At 42.4% G+C, this 20306-nt stretch overlaps 1 protein-coding gene across 2 annotated transcripts in view; it reads left to right on the top strand.

Moving 5' to 3' along the window:
* Window positions 1-8415: 8415 nt before the first annotated feature.
* Window positions 8416-20306, top strand: part of phyhipla (phytanoyl-CoA 2-hydroxylase interacting protein-like a) — a 98899-nt gene continuing 87008 nt past the window's right edge. The window contains exons 1-2 of one of the 2 annotated variants that reach the window (XM_060933405.1): window positions 8437-8503; window positions 17909-17925. In XM_060933405.1, coding sequence (XP_060789388.1) covers window positions 8452-8503; window positions 17909-17925 — 69 coding nt within the window. In that variant the 5' untranslated portion in view covers window positions 8437-8451. Of the gene's footprint in view, window positions 8504-17908; window positions 17926-20306 lie in introns of both variants that reach the window. The other variant, XM_060933404.1, reaches the window with a different exon arrangement.

Genomic DNA, 20306 nt, shown 5'->3' with positions numbered 1-20306 from the left:
CTGATGAGTCCAATTTTCAGCTTTTCCAATCACCTGGTCATCTAATGGTTAGACGGAGACCTGGAGAGGCCAACAAGCCACAGTGTCTCGCACCCACTGTGAAATTTGGTGGCGTATCAGTGATGATCTGGGGGTGCTTCAGTAAGGCTGGAATGGGGAAGGTTTTTTTGTGTGTCAAGGACACATGAATCAAGCCATGTACAAGGTTATTCTGGGGAAAAAACTTGCATCCTTCTACTCTGACAATGTTCCCTAACTCTGAGGATTGGATTTTCTAGCAGGACAATGCTCCATGCCACACAGCCAGGTCGATCAAGGTGTGGATGGAGGACCACAAGACCCTGTCATGGCCGGGCCGATCTCCAGACCTGAACCCCACTGAAAACCTTTGGAATGTGTTCAAGATGAAGATGGATGGTCGCAAGCCATCCAACAAAGCTGAGCTGATTGAATTTTTGCGCAAGGAGTGGCAGAAAGTCACCCAAGAACAACGTGAAGGACTGGTGGAGAGCATGCCAAGACGCATGGAAGCTGTGGTTACATGTCAGGGTAACTCCATCAGATCTTGATTTCTGAACTTCTCAGTTCAAACATTAGCATTGTGTTTAAAATTGAATGTGATCTTGATTTCTGTGCATTATTCAAGGTGAAAACACCTATGTTTTTTTGACCAGTTATTTTTATGCATTTAAATGCTCCATGTGACAATATTTTTATGTGGAATTTGGGGGAAATGTCAGTAGTTTATGGAATAAAACAAAAATGTTCCTTAAACACTAATATTAAAACCAGAAAAACTCATCATTTTAAGATCCTTAAGACACAGAAATAAACAAATACTGCATATTGGTTTTCCTCACTATTTGTATGTAACTTAAGTGGGATAATTATATGTAATGAATTTGTCCATCTTTAGTTTTACACATTTTTACTGTATTATAATTGGGATATTAAAATATATTTTAGCATATTTGAATTAAATTATTCATCATCATCTGGTTGAGGTAGCTTGGACTCCCTTGACTCTGACCCTTCAGCCATCCCGATTGGTCATCACAGCTGGAAGCTCCTCAGGAAGGCAGCCCATGTCGTCCCACAGTTGGTCAAGGAAGGTATGCACGGGATGACCCACAGAGGTGGAACCATGCTTAGGCTGCCATAGGAGGAGGTTGCTAGATGGTTGTTCTTTGCTTCACCAGCAATGGCCGGCCAATTACAACCTCCTCTCCCGGATGGTGACGGATAATGGTGATATATTACCGTAGCACTCCTTATTTGTGAGGTGACCCCTCCAGGTGACATTTAGTGTCACTCATAGCATGTGTGCAAAAGCGCCATTGAGGGAGGACTGCAGCTTTGCAATCAAGGTTTAAGTAGTTGATCCATAGACCAGGACTGACTTGACAGTGGCTCAAAAGAGGTTGCGTTTCAGGTCAGGGGAACAGGTTGGATTTCCAGATCTTGTTGAGGCTGTTAAGGGCTCCCCAGGCCTTGCCAAAGTGAAGTTCTACAGCTTTCGTAGTGGCAGCAATGTTACTGCCAAGATGCGTGAACTCCTTGGCCTCTTTGATTGTGTCACCATCTATAGACCTGATGGTACCTTATATATTGAAGACTCAGTTTTTCAGGCATTGACATGGTCCTAAACTTCTTGCAGCTTCTTCCACAGAGTAAAGTAGAGAAGTAGCACTGGTTATGTCATCAGCAAAAATAACCAAATCGTCAGCATCAGTGATTTTTTGCTGGATAGCGGCAACTCCTGGCTCTTTCCAGAATGAATCTAAGCTCATTTTGCTTGTCTGCTGATGTCCCATAGGACATAGTCAAGACAGATAATAAATAGGTATGGGGGAAGTGTATTACCCTGCTGGACCCCTGCAAGTATGTCGAAGAAGTCGGCATCTCCATCAAGGAGAATCTCTTCCGTTTTCTCATGGTGGATGGAGTCAAAGGTTTTTGTGAAGTCTACAAACAGTAGAACTGCTGGTAGATTTTTCACCTTTACTCTGTGTGAATTTGGCCAGTTGTTGATCTGTTTTCATGGAAGCCATTTTGATTACGCTGAAGTAAAGGTTCCAACTTTGGGCGTACTCCGTTGAGAAGAAGTAGACTAGATTTTTGCGGCGAGAGCGGTGAGTGTGATGCCTTTGTAATCGTTGAAACTCTGAGGTCTCCTTTCTTAGGGAAGGGTAGGATGCATCCTTGGGTCCATCAGTCGATGGGATTTCCAGAGTAGACAGTGTTACACATATGAAGTTCTTCATTAAAATTTCCTGTCTTCCAGACTTCAGCTGAGATGTTGTTGAGGCTACAAGCTTTCCTGTTCGAGAGGTTCTTTAGAATGACTGAGCACTCTTCTGTAGAGGAAGTATGCTTTCTTTCTATCCAGCTCCTTGTGTATGATCTGTATAGTTGGACTTGGTAATGATGCTTGGTGGCTTGCCAAGGAGACTTTGGAAATGTTCCTTCCAGAGATGAAGTCTTTCCTCCTGACTTGATGCCTTTAACTTAGCTTTGTTTGCACTTTTCCTCCCACATATCTCATTCACAGTTTTCCAGGCGGAGGCTGCTCTGTTTGCGCTAGCGGTGGTGATCAAGTCGATTTTACTCTGAAGGTAAGCCATCCTTGTAAGTGGCAGAGAGTGACGCTTGGGCTCTTTTAAAGTTGGTTTTATTTGCCCTTGTGGGATTTGCGTTGTGGCGGCACGGTGGTGTAGTGGTTAGCACTGTCGCCTCACAGCAAGAAGGTTCTGGGTTTGAGCCCAGCGGCCGACAAGGGCCTTTCTGTGCGGAGTTTGCATGTTCTCCCCGTGTCCGCGTGGGATTTCTCCGGGTGCTCCGGTTTCCCCCACAGTCCAAAGGCATCCAGGTTAGGATAATTGGTGGCTCTAAATTGACCGTAGGTGTGAATGAGTGTGAATGGTTGTGTGTCTGTATGTCAGCCCTGCGATGACCTGGTGACTTGTCCAGGGTGTACCCTGCCTCTCGTCCATAGTCAGCTGGGACAGGCTCCAGCTTACCTGCGAACCTGTACAGGATAAGTGGCTACAGATAATGGATGGATCTGCGTTTTTGGCTTTTGCAGCCATTTTTAGAAGCCTCTTTGCTCTTCTTTGCGATTTTTTCCGAAGAAACTGCTACCACCATCCCAGGGAGAGTGGCTAAGGGAGTGTTACCACCACCTCATGGTGGGCTCCCAGACTAGTGGCAGGAAGGAGATGCCTTACTGCTCATTTGTGAACCACTCAAAAGGGGGGTGTCCACCTACTACCCACAGATTATTAGTTTAGTTTATTAGCTTATTTGACAGGGACCATGTACAAGACATCGCTAGTACCAGAGTTAGCTAGAAAGCTAATTTGCGTCTGTGGTCCCTGGGCAGGGAGCTATAAATTTGTCGTATTACAGTGGGGCAAAAAAGTATTTAATCAGCCACCAATTGTGCAAGTTCTCCCACTTAAAAAGATGAGAGAGGCCTGTAATTTTCATCATAAGTACACTTCAACTATGAGAGACAGAATGGGGGGGAAAGAATCCAGGAAATCACATTGTAGGATTTTTAATGAATTGGTAAATTCCTCGGTAAAATAAGTATTTGGTCACCTACAAACAAGCAAGATTTCTGGCTCTCACAGACCTGTAACAACTTCTTTAAGAGGCTCCTCTGTCCTCCACTCGTTACCTGGATTAATGGCACCTGTTTGAACTCGTTATCAGTATAAAAGACACCTGTCCACAGCCTCAAACAGTCACACTCCAAACTCCACTATGGCCAAGACCAAAGAGCTGTCAAAGGACACCAGAAACAAAATTATAGACCTGCACCAGGCTGGGAAAACAATCTGCAATAGGTAAGCAGCTTGGTGTGAAGAAATCAACTGTGGGAGCAATTATTAGAAAATGGAAGACATACAAGACCACTGATAATCTCCCTCGATCTGGGGCTCCACGCAAGATCTCACCCCGTGGGGTCAAAATGATCACAAGAACGGTGAGCAAAAATCCCAGAACCACACGGGGGGACCTAGTGAATGACCTGCAGAGAGCTAGGACCAAAGTAACAAAGGCTACCATCAGTAACACACTATGCCGCCAGGGACTCAAATCCTGCAGTGCCAGACGTGTCCCCCTGCTTAAGCCAGTACATGTCCAGGCCCGTCTGAAGTTTGCTAGAGAGCATTTGGATGATCCAGAAGAGGATTGGGAGAATGTCATATGGTCAGATGAAACCAAAATAGAACTTTTTGGTAAAAACTCAACTTGTCGTGTTTGGAGGAGAAAGAATGCTGAGTTGCATCCAAAGAACACCATACCTACTGTGAAGCATGGGGGTGGAAACATCATGCTTTGGGGCTGTTTTTCTGCAAAGGGACCAGGACGACTGATCCGTGTAAAGGAAAGAATGAATGGGGCCATGTATCGTGAGATTTTGAGTGAAAACCTCCTTCCAACAGCAAGGGCACTGAAGATGAAACGTGGCTGGGTCTTTCAGCATGACAATGATCCCAAACACACCTCCCGGGCAATGAAGGAGTGGCTTCGTAAGAAGCATTTCAAGGTCCTGGAGTGGCCTAGCCAGTCTCCAGATCTCAACCCCATAGAAAATCTTTGGAGGGAGTTGAAAGTCTGTGTTGCCCAGCGACAGCCCCAAAACATCACTGCTCTAGAGGAGATCTGCATGGCAGAATGGGCCAAAATACCAGCAACAGTGTGTGAAAACCTTGTGAAGACTTACAGAAAACATTTGACCTCTGTCATTGCCAACAAAGGGTATATAACAAAGTATTGAGATGAACTTTTGTTATTGACCAAATACTTATTTTCCACCATAATTTGCAAATAAATTCTTTAAAAATCAGACAATGTGATTTTCTGGATTTTTTTTTTCTCATTCTGTCTCTCATAGTTGAGGTATACCTATGATGAAAATTACAGGCCTCTCTCATCTTTTAAGTGGGAGAACTTGCACAATTGGTGACTGGCTAAATACTTTTTTGCCCCACTGTATATTTATTCATACTGTTTATATTCAACACTAATAGCTTACTATATTTGATTTTGTTAGTTTACTGAATTATAATGGGGATATTAATATTTACAGTTAAGTGGAATAATTATATTTCATTTGTTATTTAATCATTCATTTATACCGTTTCCATTTAATATCATAATTGGGATGTTAAATATATTGTTTTTTATATTTATGTATACAAAATACTTTTAAATCATCATATACAGTATTTAGCTTACTGTATTATCTTTTACAATACAATTATTATACAGTACAATTTATTGTTGTAAGTTAATGTTTCAGCAGTGCTGAGTAGTGATGTGGTGCGCGCTGCTCCTGCACCAAATAAGGACAAGAGCACCAGTGGAGGTGACGTCAGCAATAACGCAGAAAGGAGGAGGGGTGTGTGTAGGGGTGTGTGTGAGAGAGAGAGTGGAATCTCTCAAAAAATGTGGTTTGTATTCTTTAGCATGAACTAGCATTTTTAACAATTATAACGTATTTAATAGCTGCAATCTAACTACACTGTATAGGCAAAAGTTTGTGGATACCTGACCATCCCACCCATATGTCCTTGTTGAACATCCCAAACCAGATTTATTCCCCTTTTGCTGTTATAATGAGCTGCTCTCTTCTGTAAAGGCTTTCCACTAGATTTTGGGGTGTGGTTGTGAGGGTTTATGTTTATTCAGCTACAAGAGCATTAGTGAGATCAGGTACTGATGTTGGGTGAGAGGTAATGTCTGGGATTCAGTCGATGTTCCAGTTCATCCCAAAGGTGTTCAGGAAATCAGGACTCTGTGTAAGACGATTGAGTTCTTTTTCTCTCCAACTTTGTCTTCATGGAGTGTGCTTTGTGCACAGGGGCATTGTCATGCTGGAACAGATTTAGGCCTCTTAGTTCCAGTAAAGGGAAACTGTAAAGCTACAGCATACAGAGACATTCTATACAAGTGTGCGCTTCCAACATTATGGCGACGGTTTGGTGAAGAACCACTTATGAGTGTCATGGTCAGGTGTCCACCTCCAGTACTTTTGACCATTTTGTGCACATCTAATAGGTAACAATAGGTGAGCTAGTTTTATCATCGAACTAAATAAAGTGCTTATGACAGATTGAACATTCAGATATAGGAATGAACCTATTTCTTATGTAAGAACTCGTAGCTGACACTTTCAGAAATATAGGTACCAAACTTTATTTTTCCTTGTTGCTGAGGTGGTGCCTTTAGTGTGCATCTTTAGGCTATAAATATAATTTAAAGTGAGAGGGCCTTTCGATTTCATAAAATCAGTGAAATTTCGTTGCCTCTGAAATTTGTTCATCGTGATGCATGTTTATTTTTGTAATATCTCAAAAACAAACAAGCAAAATATCAGGCCATTCTGTGGCTGGGAAGTTATTTAATTTGAGGGGATTAAAGCAAATAATGTGCGTGAAATCGCTCGCTTCGCATAGTCAAGCAGACAGAGGAAGTCCGTGTGCACGCGTGCATACGCAGGTTTACCTTTGACTGTGCACTGACCGTTCCATCATTTTGTCAGTAAACAAACAGCTGATCACACCGAGGTGCTCACTGAGCGCTGCTATTTATTAATTTGGTCATGCGTTTCCTTTCGTTCGTATATAACATCTTTTTTTCTCACTTTTCATTACTGTAGTCGGTCTTTCACATTTCATTCGCACACATGTCCTCCATTTTTCTCTCCTGTTTCAAATTTGTATCCCATAATGCCTTGTGCGAATGAGGAAAGCCCACCATGTCATGCATGACATAGTATCTTGTATTGGGTCATGGTGAAGCAGGAAAAAATAGCGGAGAACTGGAAGCCTGTGATTCGAATTCAGAAGCTTTCGGTTCTCTAAACAAAAATAATTTGGTGTCAGGGAAAATTCTTTTTATGACCTACACTTGAAAAATCTGAAAGGCAGTCTAGCTTTAAAGTACCGTAAAGACCTAAATACTGTAAAGACCTGCTGTACTATTAAAACTTCCATCCATCCATTATCTGTAGTCACTTATCCTGTTCTACAGGGTCGCAGGCAAGCTGGAGCCTATCCCAGCTGACTATGGGTGAGAGGCGGGGTACACCCTGGACAAGTCGCCAGGTTATCGCAGGGCTGACACAGAGACAAATAACCATTCACGCTCACATTCATGCCTACGGTCAATTTAGAGCCACCAATTAGCCTAACCTGCATGTCTTTGGACTGTGGGGGAAACTGGAGCACCCGGAGGAAACCCACGGAGACATGTGGAGAGTATGCAAACTCCACACAGAAAGGCCCTCCCCAGGACCACCTTCTTACTGTGAGGTGACAGTGCTAACCAACTGCACCACCATGCCACCCTATTAAAATTTTAATTAGGTAAAAGTTAATTAAAGGTAGCGCTCATGAACATTCCAAGGTACAAGATGTTCATTTGATGGTATCCCCCCCCCCCCCCCCCCCCCCCAGGTACAAAGAAGAGTACCTTCATTTCCGACACTGAAATAAGAACGGAACAGCTTCGATAAACTGAAAAATGATGAGCAATTTACTCACTGTACCGCCTGCTTCTATGAATTAAGAAGATTACATACAATTTAAGAAGGAACGTCCTGGAGTTAATACAGATAGATTTAAGAACTCATTCTGTAATCGAATCATATGCAAAATAAGATGTCTCATCTCATTATCTCTAGCCACTTTATCCTGTTCTACAGGGTCGCAGGCAAGCTGGAGCCTATCCCAGCTGACTACGGGCGAGGTCATCACAGGGCTGACACATAGACACAGACAACCATTCACACTCACATTCACACCTACGGTCAATTTAGAGTCACCAGTTAACCTAACCTGCATGTCTTTGGACTGTGGGGGAAACTGGACCACCTGGAGGAAACCCACGCAGACACGGGGAGAACATGCAAACTCCACACAAAGTTCGAACCCAGAACCTTCTTGCTGTGAGGCTACAGCGCTAACCACTACGCCACCGTGCCGCCCAAAATAAGATGTGTATATTTTATTTAATCAAAGACTGAATAGAATAATATAGTCTAGTTTAGGTAGTCAGGAGGAATAAAATCCATCAAATACCACAATGCATTGCCAAAACCACCAATAAGAATAACTGCACTGTAGGGAATAAGGGAATAGAGATTATGCACGTGTTGAACACGTTTTGAATGTAGCATGGCTGTGTGGTGTTTTTAAATAATAGTGGAAGTGTGTGCAAGGGCTGATCACGTGCAACTGACCTGCCCATTGGTGTGTGTGTGTGAGAAAGAGAGAGAGAGAGAGATTGCTTCTTCTTCTCGGTCACTCCCTGTATCGGCAGAAAACCCCGCACCCCAGCACACACACACACACGTTTTAGGTACCATTCCATTCCAGACGCAGCTCTGAGCGGATCATCATGGCGGTGCCGGGCCCGCTGAGCCCGCGGGAGGGCATGGTGGACAAGAACCTGAGCCTGGAGTCACTCCAGCTATGCGAAAGAGACGGTAAGGGGTTCACCAGCAACATCCTTTTCCTCCTATAGTCATCACCCAAACCGCCTCTCTCTCTTTTATGCATGACATGACATGATGACATTTGACATGCAGCACTGTATGCCTAGTCATCCTGCGTGCGTTCCATCTACTGTGTAATAACCTATGATTTGATCATAGGGTTACTGAGAAGTGACTCGACAGCTCATCAACGACACGTGCCTTATTTCACAGCCAGGAAAACATTTTTTCATTGGATTTTGTTGTTGTTGTTGTTTGCTTCCTAAGAGAATGATCTCAATCTGAAATGTGCAGCATATTTCAGCACCATGGACACGGCTCGGGCTGCCGCTGCTGCCAGACTGGGCGTTTTTGTTTGTTTGTTTGTTTGTTTGTTCCCTCTGTTGTTGTTGTTCTCCCATCATTATCATCATGGGTCATTTGCAGACTCCTCACTCTACAATACAACCGTCACGTGCATATAGAATACAACAGTGATGCGTTTTATTGTGAGCTGTGTGTGAAGGAAATGATGAGGACCCTGGGCTTTAAACCGAGCTCTGTCGGTCACCCTGTATGCATTTACTGCAACAATGCGGTCAGTAGGAGACGAGGGTGTGTGTGTGTGTGTGTTGGAACGAATCCTTTAAAACACAGGGTTGCCAGGTTGGATTGGATCCACCATTGTTTACAGGATGTCTGAAAAGTCAAGGACCATTTGAGCTACATGTACCTCCATCTATCCATCCATCCGTCTGTTATCTCTACTGCTTATCCTACTAAGGGTCGCGGCTGAGATGGAGCCAATCCCAGCTGACATTGGGTGAGAGGTGGGGTTCACCCTGGACAGGTCGCAAGTCTATTACAGGGATAAAATGGAGACACAGACAGCCACTCACACCTACAGTGTCTTGCAAAAGTATTCATCCCCCTTGGTGTTTGTCCTGTTTTGTCGCATTACAAGCTGGAATTAAAATGGATTTTTGGAGGGTTAGTGTCATTTGATTTACACAACATGCCTACCACTTTAAAGGTGAAAAGTGTCGTTTTATTTATTGTGACACAAACGATAATTAAGATGGGGGAAAAAAACACCCATAAATCTGGAGTGTGCATACTGTAGGTATTCACCCCCTTTTGTATGAAACCCCTAAATAAGAGCTGGTCCAACCAATTCACTTCATAAGTCACATAATTACTTGATTAAGGTCCACCTGTCTGCAATCAAAGTGTCCCATGATGTCTGTATAAGTCAACCTGTTCTGGAAGGACCCTGACTCTGCAACACTACTAAGCAAGCAACATGAAAACCAAGCGGCACTCCAAACAGGTCAGAGACAAAATTGTGAAGAAGTATAGATCAGGGTTGGGTTATAAAAAAAATATCTCAGACTTTGAATATCCTACAGAGCTCCATTAAATCCATTATAGCAAAATGGAAAGAACATGGCACCACTACAACCCTGACTAGAGAAGGCCGCCCACTAAAACTCACAGACCGGGCAAAGAGGGCATTAATCAGAGATGCAACAAAGACATCAAAGATAACACTGAAGGGGCTGCAAAGATCCACAGCGGAGATGGGAGCATCTGTCCATAGGACCACTTTAAGCCGTACACTCCACAGAGTGGGGCTTTATGGAAGAGTGGCCAGAAAAAAGCCATTGCTTAAAGAAAACATGTTTGGAGTTTTCCCAACAGCATGTGGCAGACTCCCCAAACATATGGAAGAAGATTATCTGGTCAAATGAGACTAAAATTGATCTTTTTGGCCATCATGGGAAATGCCATGTGTGGCGCAAACCCAACACCATTCCTACAGTGAAGCATGGTGGTGGCAATATCATGCTGTGGGGATGTTTTTCATCTGCAGGGACAGGAAAGCTGATCAGGACTGAAGGAAAGATGGATGGCACTAAATACAGGGCAGTTCTGAAGGAAAACCTGTTCGAGTCGGCCAGAGGTTGGAGACTGGGATGAAGTTCACGTTCCAGCAGGACAGTGACCCTAAACGTACTGCTAAAGCTACACTGGAATGGTTTAAAGGGAAACATTTACATGTCTTGGAATGGCCTAATCAAAGCTCAGACCTGAATCCAATTGAGAATCTGTGGCATAACTTGAAGATTGCTGTACACCAACGCAACCCATCTAACTTGGAGTTGGAGCAGTTTTGCCTTGAGGAATGGGCAAAAAATCCCAGTGGCTAGATGTGCTAAACTAATAGAGACATACGCCAAGAGACTTGCAGCTGTAATTGCAGCAAAAGTATTGACTTTAGGGGGAGGGGTGTGTGAATACCTATGCACACTCCAGATTTCTGTTTTTCATCTTTATTGTTTGTGTCACAATAAAACAACAATGTGCACCTTTAAAGTGGTAGGTATGTTGTGTAAATCAAATGGTGCTAACCCTCCAAAAATCCATTTTAATTCCAGCTTGTAATGCAACAAAACAGGACAAACACCAAAGGGGGATGAGTACTTTTGCAAGACACTGTATGGGCAGTTTAGAGTAGCCAGCTGATCTAATCCACATGTCTTTGGGAGGAAACCAGTGCACCCAGAGGAAACCCACATAGGAACGTATTCCCATTGATTCCTGACTTTTCAGATGCCTTTGTTGTGTTTCCCTTGAACAGTCCATCCATTTATCTCTCTCTCTCTCTCTCTCTCTCTCTCTCTCCTTAGCTCTAAACTCTAACCATACCTAAAGCTATACATTTATTGTTCTCTATACTATACAGCAGCCACCACGGTGGTGTAGTGGTTATAACTGTCTCCTAACAACAAGGTTTCGGGTTCGAACCTCACAGCCGAAGAGGCCTTTCTGTGTGCAGTTTGCATGTTCTCCCCATGTTTGCGTGAGTTTCCACCGGGTGCTCTGGTTTCCTCCACAGTTCAAAGACGTGCAGTTAGGTTAACTGGTTACTCAAATTGTCCATTGATCAAGCTTGGAGAGGGATGGGCTCTGCCAAGTTTAAATGCCCTAGACATACCAATGATGGACTGTTAAAATGTCATCAGCGGTTATGGGAAGATGATGATACCATCGAGCTGTTGAGTTCTCAAATCTGATTGGTCAGAAAGAGTTGATTAATTTTCTAGAACAGCAGCTCTGAGACTAGTGCTTGCAATTCAAGTCACTGTTATCGTTTCTATAGTAACAGATAATTCACAGGGACCTGTAAGGCAAATGAAATATGTAATCTTTTTATACATGTTAGAGTCATTATTATATATCTTGTGTTAGGCTTGTATGAAATAATGATATTATTGCCCCTACACTGACGTCATGGCACTATAACGTGTCTTGCATATTTTCAAACTTTTATTAATTTTGAATAAGATCTCCTCAGGATCATGCACTTCTGTAAGTGATCATTCATAAATACCTGTATATTAAAAGATTTAGTCTTTTTCTGCTCAATAAAATGAGAGCTGATCCAACTGGATTATGAATCTGGAGTGAGCTTGAGTTCCCACAGTCTCATGATCTCGTCTCACGTGGCTTCCTCGCTTTCTGTCAAGGTAAAGGATAATATGTTATGAAATAAAAACTATTACTAGACGTACAGTACTGTGCAAAAGTCTTAGGTATGTGCAAAGAAATGCTGTCGAGCAAAGACACCTTCAAAAATAATGAAATTAAATGTTTTCTCCATTAGAAAATTACTATAAAGAGCAGCAAACAGTAATAAATGAAACAAAGTCAATATCTGGTATGACGTCTCTAGTAGTCTTGGGTATAATTAGTCCAGGTTTAGTGTAAGGAAATGAGTTGTAGGTTTTACTGAGCATCTTGCAGAACCAGCCACAGTTCTTCTGGACACTTTGACTATCACACTCGCGTCTTTATTTTGCGCCAAAACCCAGTAGTCTTCATTGTTTTTTGTTTTTTTTCTTTCTTTTTTTTAATCAGAAAAGTGAAAAGTGGTCTCTTATGTAATATCCTGCTTTCTTTCCTGATGTACAAACATTTTTTTTCCCTGTCACGTTTCATTTTGTGCTGGAAAGCTAACGTTCGGAATCTAAAATGTTTTCGTACTGACTTGATAAGGTAGAAATCATAAAATTAAAATGTATATACTGCATATCAAAGTTTATACAAAAAAAAGACTTCTGCACAGTATATAGACTACTGCATATACAGTACAGTGTCTTGGGCAAAAATCCCAGTGGCTAGATGTGCTAAGCTAACAGAGACATACCCCAAGAGGTTTGTAGCAAAAGATGGCTCTACAAAGTATTGACTTTTGGGGTGGGGGGGGGTGAACAGGGGCACCACTAGAAATTTTGGGCCTATGAAGGAATACAATACACCCATTTCACGCAGACTCCGCACAGAAAGGCCCTCGACGGCCACGGGGCTCGAACCCGGACCTTCTTGCTGTGAGGCGACAGCACTAACCACTACACCACCATGCCGCCCAGACAAAATTATTAATTTTTTTAAAAATTAATTTAACTTACATAAGGCAATAATGTTAATAATGTCCTCTGAGGGCCCTCGGTCAATGCTGGGCCCTTAGAATTGTCCTAACTCCCCCCCCCCCCCCCCCCCAACAGCACCCCTGGGGGTGAATACCTACGGTATGCACACTCCAGATTTCTGTTTTTTCATCTTAATTATTGTTTGCATCACAATAAAAAAAATAAAAAATTGTACCTTTAAAGTGGTAGGCATGTTGTGTAAATGAAATGGTGCCAACCCTCCAAAGAGCCATTTTAATTCCAGCTTGTAATGCGACAAAACAGGACAAACACCAAAGGGGATGAATAGTTTTGCAAGACACTGTATGACATTAATTTATGTATTAAGGTTGTCACTTTTTGTATTTTGGCCCAAAATTATTCAAAAGGCTGAGAATGAATTGTCAAATCGAACACTTTTGTGATAAGAATTACAAAGTGATTTAAAATGTGCTTTAATTTTGTTTTGATAACCAGCACACAATAAGAAAATGTAATTCATGTGAACTAATTTGTAAAAACATTTACTGCATACAGTATTACCGTCAAATTCCTTCGAAATCCACCATGCGGTTGAGTTTTTTTTTTTTTTTTGACTTGCACAGTTTGATATCGTTCCCTCTACTATCTTGACACCTGGAATAGTAGAAGTGTTTGTTTTCCTGTCTATTTTAAGTTACCGGTTCTGGATGATTGGGTGGCACGGTGGTGTAGTGGTTAGCGCTGTCGCCTCACAACAAGAAAGTTCTGGGTTCGAGCCCAGTGGCCGACGAGGGCCTTTCTGTGTGGAGTTTGCATGTTCTCCCTGTGTCTTTTCCCAACAGTCCAAAGACATGTCAAGTCAAGTTTATTCGTATAGCACTTTTAACAACAGACATTGTCGCAAGGCACCTTTACAGAAAATGAAAGATTTTAAACGTGAGCTAATTTTATCCCTGATGAGCAAGCCTGTGGCAAGGAAAAACTCCCTCAGACGACACGAGGAAGAAACCTCGAGAGGAACCAGACTCGAAAGGGAACCCATCCTCATTTGGGTGTTGACAGATACCGTGACTTATAAATAACTCCCTTCTAATAACTGTGTCCTATATACAGTAGTCACAAAGTATAACTGTGAAACCAGGAAATTCATTATAGTTTTAACATGAAGTCTGTTCTGTTGAAGTTATCAACTGTTAATTGATGGAAACTTGAGTGCAAAACTGTTCATGACAACCGCAGTCCTAGAGTTAGCAAGTTAACTGTAGTCCTCAGGCATAAAAGTATTACTGTAAGTGTCCAGAGCGTCTTCCAAGTGCGACTTTCGACTGTCCATATGGGGCTGTCCTCCACAGGAGCAACGTGATGAGACTCCAGCCAGATGTAGGGAATCAGGATGGATCAGGCAGGTCCGAGGAGCAGAAGAGGTCAGCAGCTCGATCTCAGGATTGACATGTAACTCAGAGAGACAGATGGGGGGGCGCTAGACACACCACTGATGGACTGTTAAAATGCCCTTACTGGCTATAGAGGAAAAAGAAGCAGAAGAGATTTGTCTTTTATATTGTTTTATATTTTATAAGGGAAGCCATGGCTTAATGGTTTGAGAAGCAGCTTTGGGACCAAAAGGTTGCCAGTTCAGATTCCTGGACCAGCAGGAATGGCTGAAGTGCCCTTGAGCAAGGCACTTAACCCTCAGCTGCTCCCCAGGCTGCTCTGGGTATGTTGTACGTCACTCTGGATAAGAGCGTCTGCAAAACGCCATTAATGTAATGTAATATTGTATTGTTCTGGTTTTATTGTTCAAATCTCATTATTTAACCTGGGCTAATACATGATCAAATTTGTCACTAGGGAACCACACAGGCATTGATCTGGGGGAGAGTGGTGATGTTTCGGCTACGTTTCCATGGTTACCGTGGCATTCTGATCGGGTATCTGGAGTGTAGTGCTTTACTGAGACTTGGGCAGAGTGAAATCTGATTCACTGTCGCCTCACATTAAGAAGGTTCTGGGTTTGAACCTTGTGGAGTTTGTATGTTCTCCTCGTGCCTGTGTGGGCTTCATCAGGGTGCTCTGGTTTCCTCTCACAGTCCAAAGACATGTAGATTTGGTCACCTGGCGACTCTAAACTGCCCATGATCACGAATGATTGATTGTTCGTCTCTGCGTTAGCCCTGTGATAGACTGATGAGCTACCCAGAGTGAACCCCACCTCTTGTGTGAAGATTGGCTCCAGCTTCTCTGAGAGCCTGTTACATGAGGGGTATGGAGAATGAACGGATGATATCTCCATACAGGGATCATGACTGACAATTTTTAATCCCAGAACCCCATTGGTTGAGCACTTACTATTCCGTGAAATCACATGGACAAAGTGGCCTTTGTCATGGAAACTCAAAAAGCAAAAATAATACAAAGTCAATGAGTTTGCAAAAAAGGTTAGACTTTTATTAAATCAATTAACAAAAGCCGAGTCAGTCTGCGGAGTGATCGGACTTCAAATCCCAAATCATCCATTTTTATGGTGTTGTGACAAACTTTGATAAGTACAATGAATTCTGATTGGTTCACACATCTCAAAATTCAAGACCTCGTTTCCGCCAATATTTTTGATTGGACCATACTGTATAAACCCTCTAAGTTTCAAGTTTGTCTCCACCGATATTTCCAGCGTGGCACTGATGTCTCATCTCATCTCATTATCTCTAGCCGCTTTATCCTTCTACAGGGTCGCAGGCAAGCTGGAGCCTATCCCAGCTGACTATGGGCGAAAGGCGGGGTACACCCTGGACAAGTCGCCAGGTCATCACAGGGCTGACACATAGACACAGACAACCATTCACACTCACATTCACACCTACGGTCAATTTTAGAGTCACCAGTTAACCTAACCTGCATGTCTTTGGACTGTGGGGGAAACCGGAGCACCCGGAGGAAACCCACGCGGACACGGGGAGAACATGCAAACTCCACACAGAAAGGCCCTCGCCGGCCCCGGGGCTCGAACCCAGGACCTTCTTGCTGTGAGGCGACAGCGCTAACCACTACACCACCGTGCCGCCCGGCACTGATGTCATTTAAAAAAAAAAAAAAAAAAAGAAGACAGTCATCTATATCCCCCGCCCTGTATACCAACTATGTACCAAGTTTCAAGATATTATTTGTCACATTTTTCAAGTTCTGCAGCAGGAAACCAACCCTACCTCTTTACACTGACCTCAGTAGTCCATGGCATTAACCCACTGGACCTTTGGTCCAGATGAGCTAAAAATTAAAATTTCTCACATTTCTTAGTATCAAAAGACACATATGTTACTTAATTAGCACATATACCACCTTTCAAGACCATACCACTCATAGCTTTCGAGTTCTGCTCTGGAACTTGCAGGTTGGGCGAATTGGTGGCTCTAAGTTGACGGTAGGTGTGAATGGTTGTTTGTGTCTGTGTGTTAGCCCTGTGATGATCTGGCGACTTGTCCAGGGTGTACCCCACCTTTCGCCCATAGACATAGTCAGCTGGGATAGGCTCCAGCTTGCCCGCGACCCTACACAGGATAAGCGGTTATGGATGATGGATGGATGATTACATTAAGGTACGTGTGTGTGGTTGCATAAAAATCACCACACCTTACGCTTTTGCTGCATTATAAAATTACCAGATAATTAAATTCCTCCTCTACAGTACAGAAGAAAATCTGGTGTAACATGAGGGCAAACGGAGAGATGATGCTGTTCGGGGGAAGTCATGAAGGTCAGAGAAGCAGTCTTGGGCTCAAAGGGTTACCAGTTTGATTCCTGGGAAAAATGTGAGGGGAATTGAGTGAATAAGCAGTTGCTCCAGGGAATCGAACCAGCAACCTTTTGGTCCCAAAGCTGCTTCTCTAACCATTAGGTCATGGCTTTCCTGAACAGCATCATCTCTGTTTGCCCTGTGCTTGAGTGTACATGTGACCAATAAAGGGTGGTTGTTCTTCAAATCAAGTTACAATAAATAGTTAGTGGGTTGCAGGAGTATTTTATTAACCTAAATGTACTATAAATCAAACCATATGCCATGAGTTACTTTTCTCTTTTCTAACCCTGGGGGTAACCATGGCGACTATCCACCCGAGCTCAACATCTTTTCTCTCTTCAGTATCTGAATTCAAATACAGCTCAGGGCGTAATTTAAAAAAAAAAATCTTTCCAAAACGGTTGCCAGGCTCACAGGTGGAATTGCATCATCATTGCCGTGTCACATGTCCTTCGGTACTAAATGAAAGTTACCCCAGATACACGTCATATGCTGAAACATTCCCACTTTCAACTGGCACTTTAATTAACTGTATTATTGGAATTGTTGCATTTCTTCTGTCACTTGTTTTAACCTCTATACATTTCTAGGTGCATTAAAAAAAAAAGCTTTTCCAGAGTACATACTAAGAAAATATAAATCATAACTAATTATTTAAAAAAAAGCTGTTGGAATAGCACAGCATTGACCAAACAAGGGCAATTTTGGTATTAAAAGTTACATCAGAACACCAGACTGACAGCAATCTGGCAACGTGGCTCCGAGTCCAGCAGCTAAATGGAGGCTTCCGGGAAAATGTCCCTCCAAACATGTCAAGAGGCTTTAATTATTTAGACAAAGGCAATGATTCAGTGTAAATCCGGATTGATCTCCCATGACTAAAATAACGTTAAGCTTTAAAAGATTAGCGGCAAATCAGTTTATTGGTTTGTGCGCTGGAGCTGAAACAGCTAATGGGGATATGTAAGAGATTTCCATGACTTTTTACAGACGTTAATCTTAATACCTTCAGTTTTATAAACAAACAAAAAAAAATCACCAAAAAAACCCCAAACCTTGGCTGATTGTATTTGGGCCAAAGGAAGGAATTATGAAATATCTCATTTTGCTTCTGTTTTTCAAGTACACTTGGAAATCTGTGAACGAGCAAAATTTGCAACCAGACAAAAGGATCTAAGAGTCAGCCTGTAGCAAGAAAGACAGAAAATAGTGAGACAAACAGCAAAAGAAGGTTTATATACTGTAGAGTCTCAGAAAATAAAATACATTATTGTACCTTGAGGGGTACAACGGCTTGTCGCTGGGGCAGTACCCTTTAAGGTACTTTATTTGTACCCTTTAAATACTGGTTGGGAACATGTATGTCTCCTTTTTGGCTGTGAAAAGGTACACATGGTTACATTGAGGTCCAATAATGAGCCCTAGGGGGTACGGTACATGTCCAGCTCATAGTGTCTTGCAAAAGTATTCATCCCCCTTGGTGTTTGTCCTGTTTTGTTGCATTGCAAGCTGGAATTAAAATGGATTTTTGGAGGGTTAGCACCATTTGATTTACACAACATGCCTACAGCTTTAAAGGTGCACATTTGTTGTTTTATTGTGACACAAACGATAATTAAAGATGAAAAAACAGAAATCTGGAGTGTGCATAGGTATCCCCCCCCAAAAAAAAAGTCAATACTTCTGCTGCAATTACAGCTGCAAGTCTCTTGGGGTATGTCTCTATTAGCTTAGCACATCTGGTCACTGGGATTGTTGCCCATTCCTCAAGGCAAAACTGCTCCAACTCCTTCAAGTTAGATGGGTTGCGTTGGTGTACAGCAATCTTCAAGTTATGCCACAGATTCTCAATTGGATTGAAGTCTGAGCTTTGATTAGGCCATTCCAAGACATTTTAAATGTTTTCCCTTTAAACCACTCCAGTGTAGCTTTAGCAGTATATTTAGGGTCGTTGTCCTGCTAAACCGTGAACCTTCATCCCAGTCTCAAACCTCTGGCTGACTCGAACAGGTTTTCCTCCAGAATTGCCCTGTATTTAGTGCCATCCATCTTTCCTTCAGTCCTGACCAGCTTTCCTGTCCTTGCAGATGAAAAACATCCCCACAGCATGATGCTGCCACCACCATGCTTCACTTCCAGAAGAGGTTGATTTATACAGACATCATGTGACACTTTGATTGCACACAGGTGGATCTTGACCAACTAATGATGTGAATTGGTTGGACCAGCTCTTATTTCGGGGTTTCATACAAAAGGGGGGTGAATACCTTTTGCACACACCAGATTTCTGTTTTTTCATCTTATTGTTTGTCACAATAAAACAATTTTTACCTTTAAAGCTGTAGGCATGTTGTGTAAATCAAATGGTGCTAACCCTCCAAAAATCCATTTTAATTCTGGCTTGTAATGCAACAAAACAGGACAAACACCAAGGGGGATGAATACTTTTGCAAAACACTGTAGCTTCGACATGGTTGAGATTGGAGGTCTTTCACAGCCATGTTGTTTTCAAGGCTTTATTGTATTATATTTTTTTCTTTTGCTAGTGTTGAATACGTGTTACATTTGGACTGATGGAGTGCGACCTCAGTGGTTAAGTCGTTTGGTTGCTGATTTGGGAGGTCATGAGTTCAAATCCCAGTACTACGTTGAGCCCTTGAGTCAGGCCCTTAACCTTCAAATGCTCAGTCGTATCATGTCTCAAATGTAAGTCGCTTTGGAGAAATGTTAGAGACACGCTTAATAGCTCATCCGGCCGACAGGTGATACGTTTATGCCATCATGTATTGTCTGGCGTCGTCCACATTTCATGAAAATCGCTTCTTCACTGATTATTTTTTTTTTGGCAGAAAGGTAGGTCTGCCTGGGGTGCATATAGCTTCAACCCAAATTTGCATAATTGCAATTAATAATGAAGATATGGAGTAATTAATCAATCCCTAACGAGCAGTTTCCACACACATCGCTTCTTCTCCCTCAATTCTTCACCGATTTTGATTCCTTCTGGCATGAAGGTAGGGGTACCTAGGGTGCATAGAACTTCTGTGCAGATTTGCTTCATTACAATTATTAATGAAGTTATGGACTAATTAAGCCTTAATGAATGAACAGTTCAACAAAATTTGCTTTGTCTCGGTCAATTCCTCGCTGTTTTGTATTCTTTCTGGCAAATAGGTCGGTATTCCTATGGTGGATATAGTTTCTATATATAACTTGCAACATTTATCGTGCAGGGTGGCCCATTTGAGATTTGTTCCTCCTGAACGAGACAGGGCCGGAGTGAGGTACGCCATCACTGACGGTCTTGTTCATTTACACATTTGTGCCTGTCCCATGACTGTATACCAGCGTATCAATGCCTGTTATACTGTATATACAGTACCAGTTAAAAGTTTGGACACACCTTCTATCTAATTCAATGTTTTTTCTTTATTTTTATGAGTTAAGTCACTTCATGTCTTAAAATAATGATGGATGTCGTTTCTCATCATGATGCCAAATTAACGTTCATGGACCTCAGCTTGTGAACAAATTTTATCATGCGTTGTTCAGAGGCTGCAAAATGGAA

Source organism: Neoarius graeffei, chromosome 11 (assembly GCF_027579695.1).
Source record: "Neoarius graeffei isolate fNeoGra1 chromosome 11, fNeoGra1.pri, whole genome shotgun sequence".
Classification (NCBI taxonomy): Eukaryota; Metazoa; Chordata; class Actinopteri; order Siluriformes; family Ariidae; genus Neoarius; species Neoarius graeffei.
The sequence above is the reverse complement of the archived record's forward strand: the minus strand, read 5'-3'. Positions and strand labels throughout refer to the sequence as shown.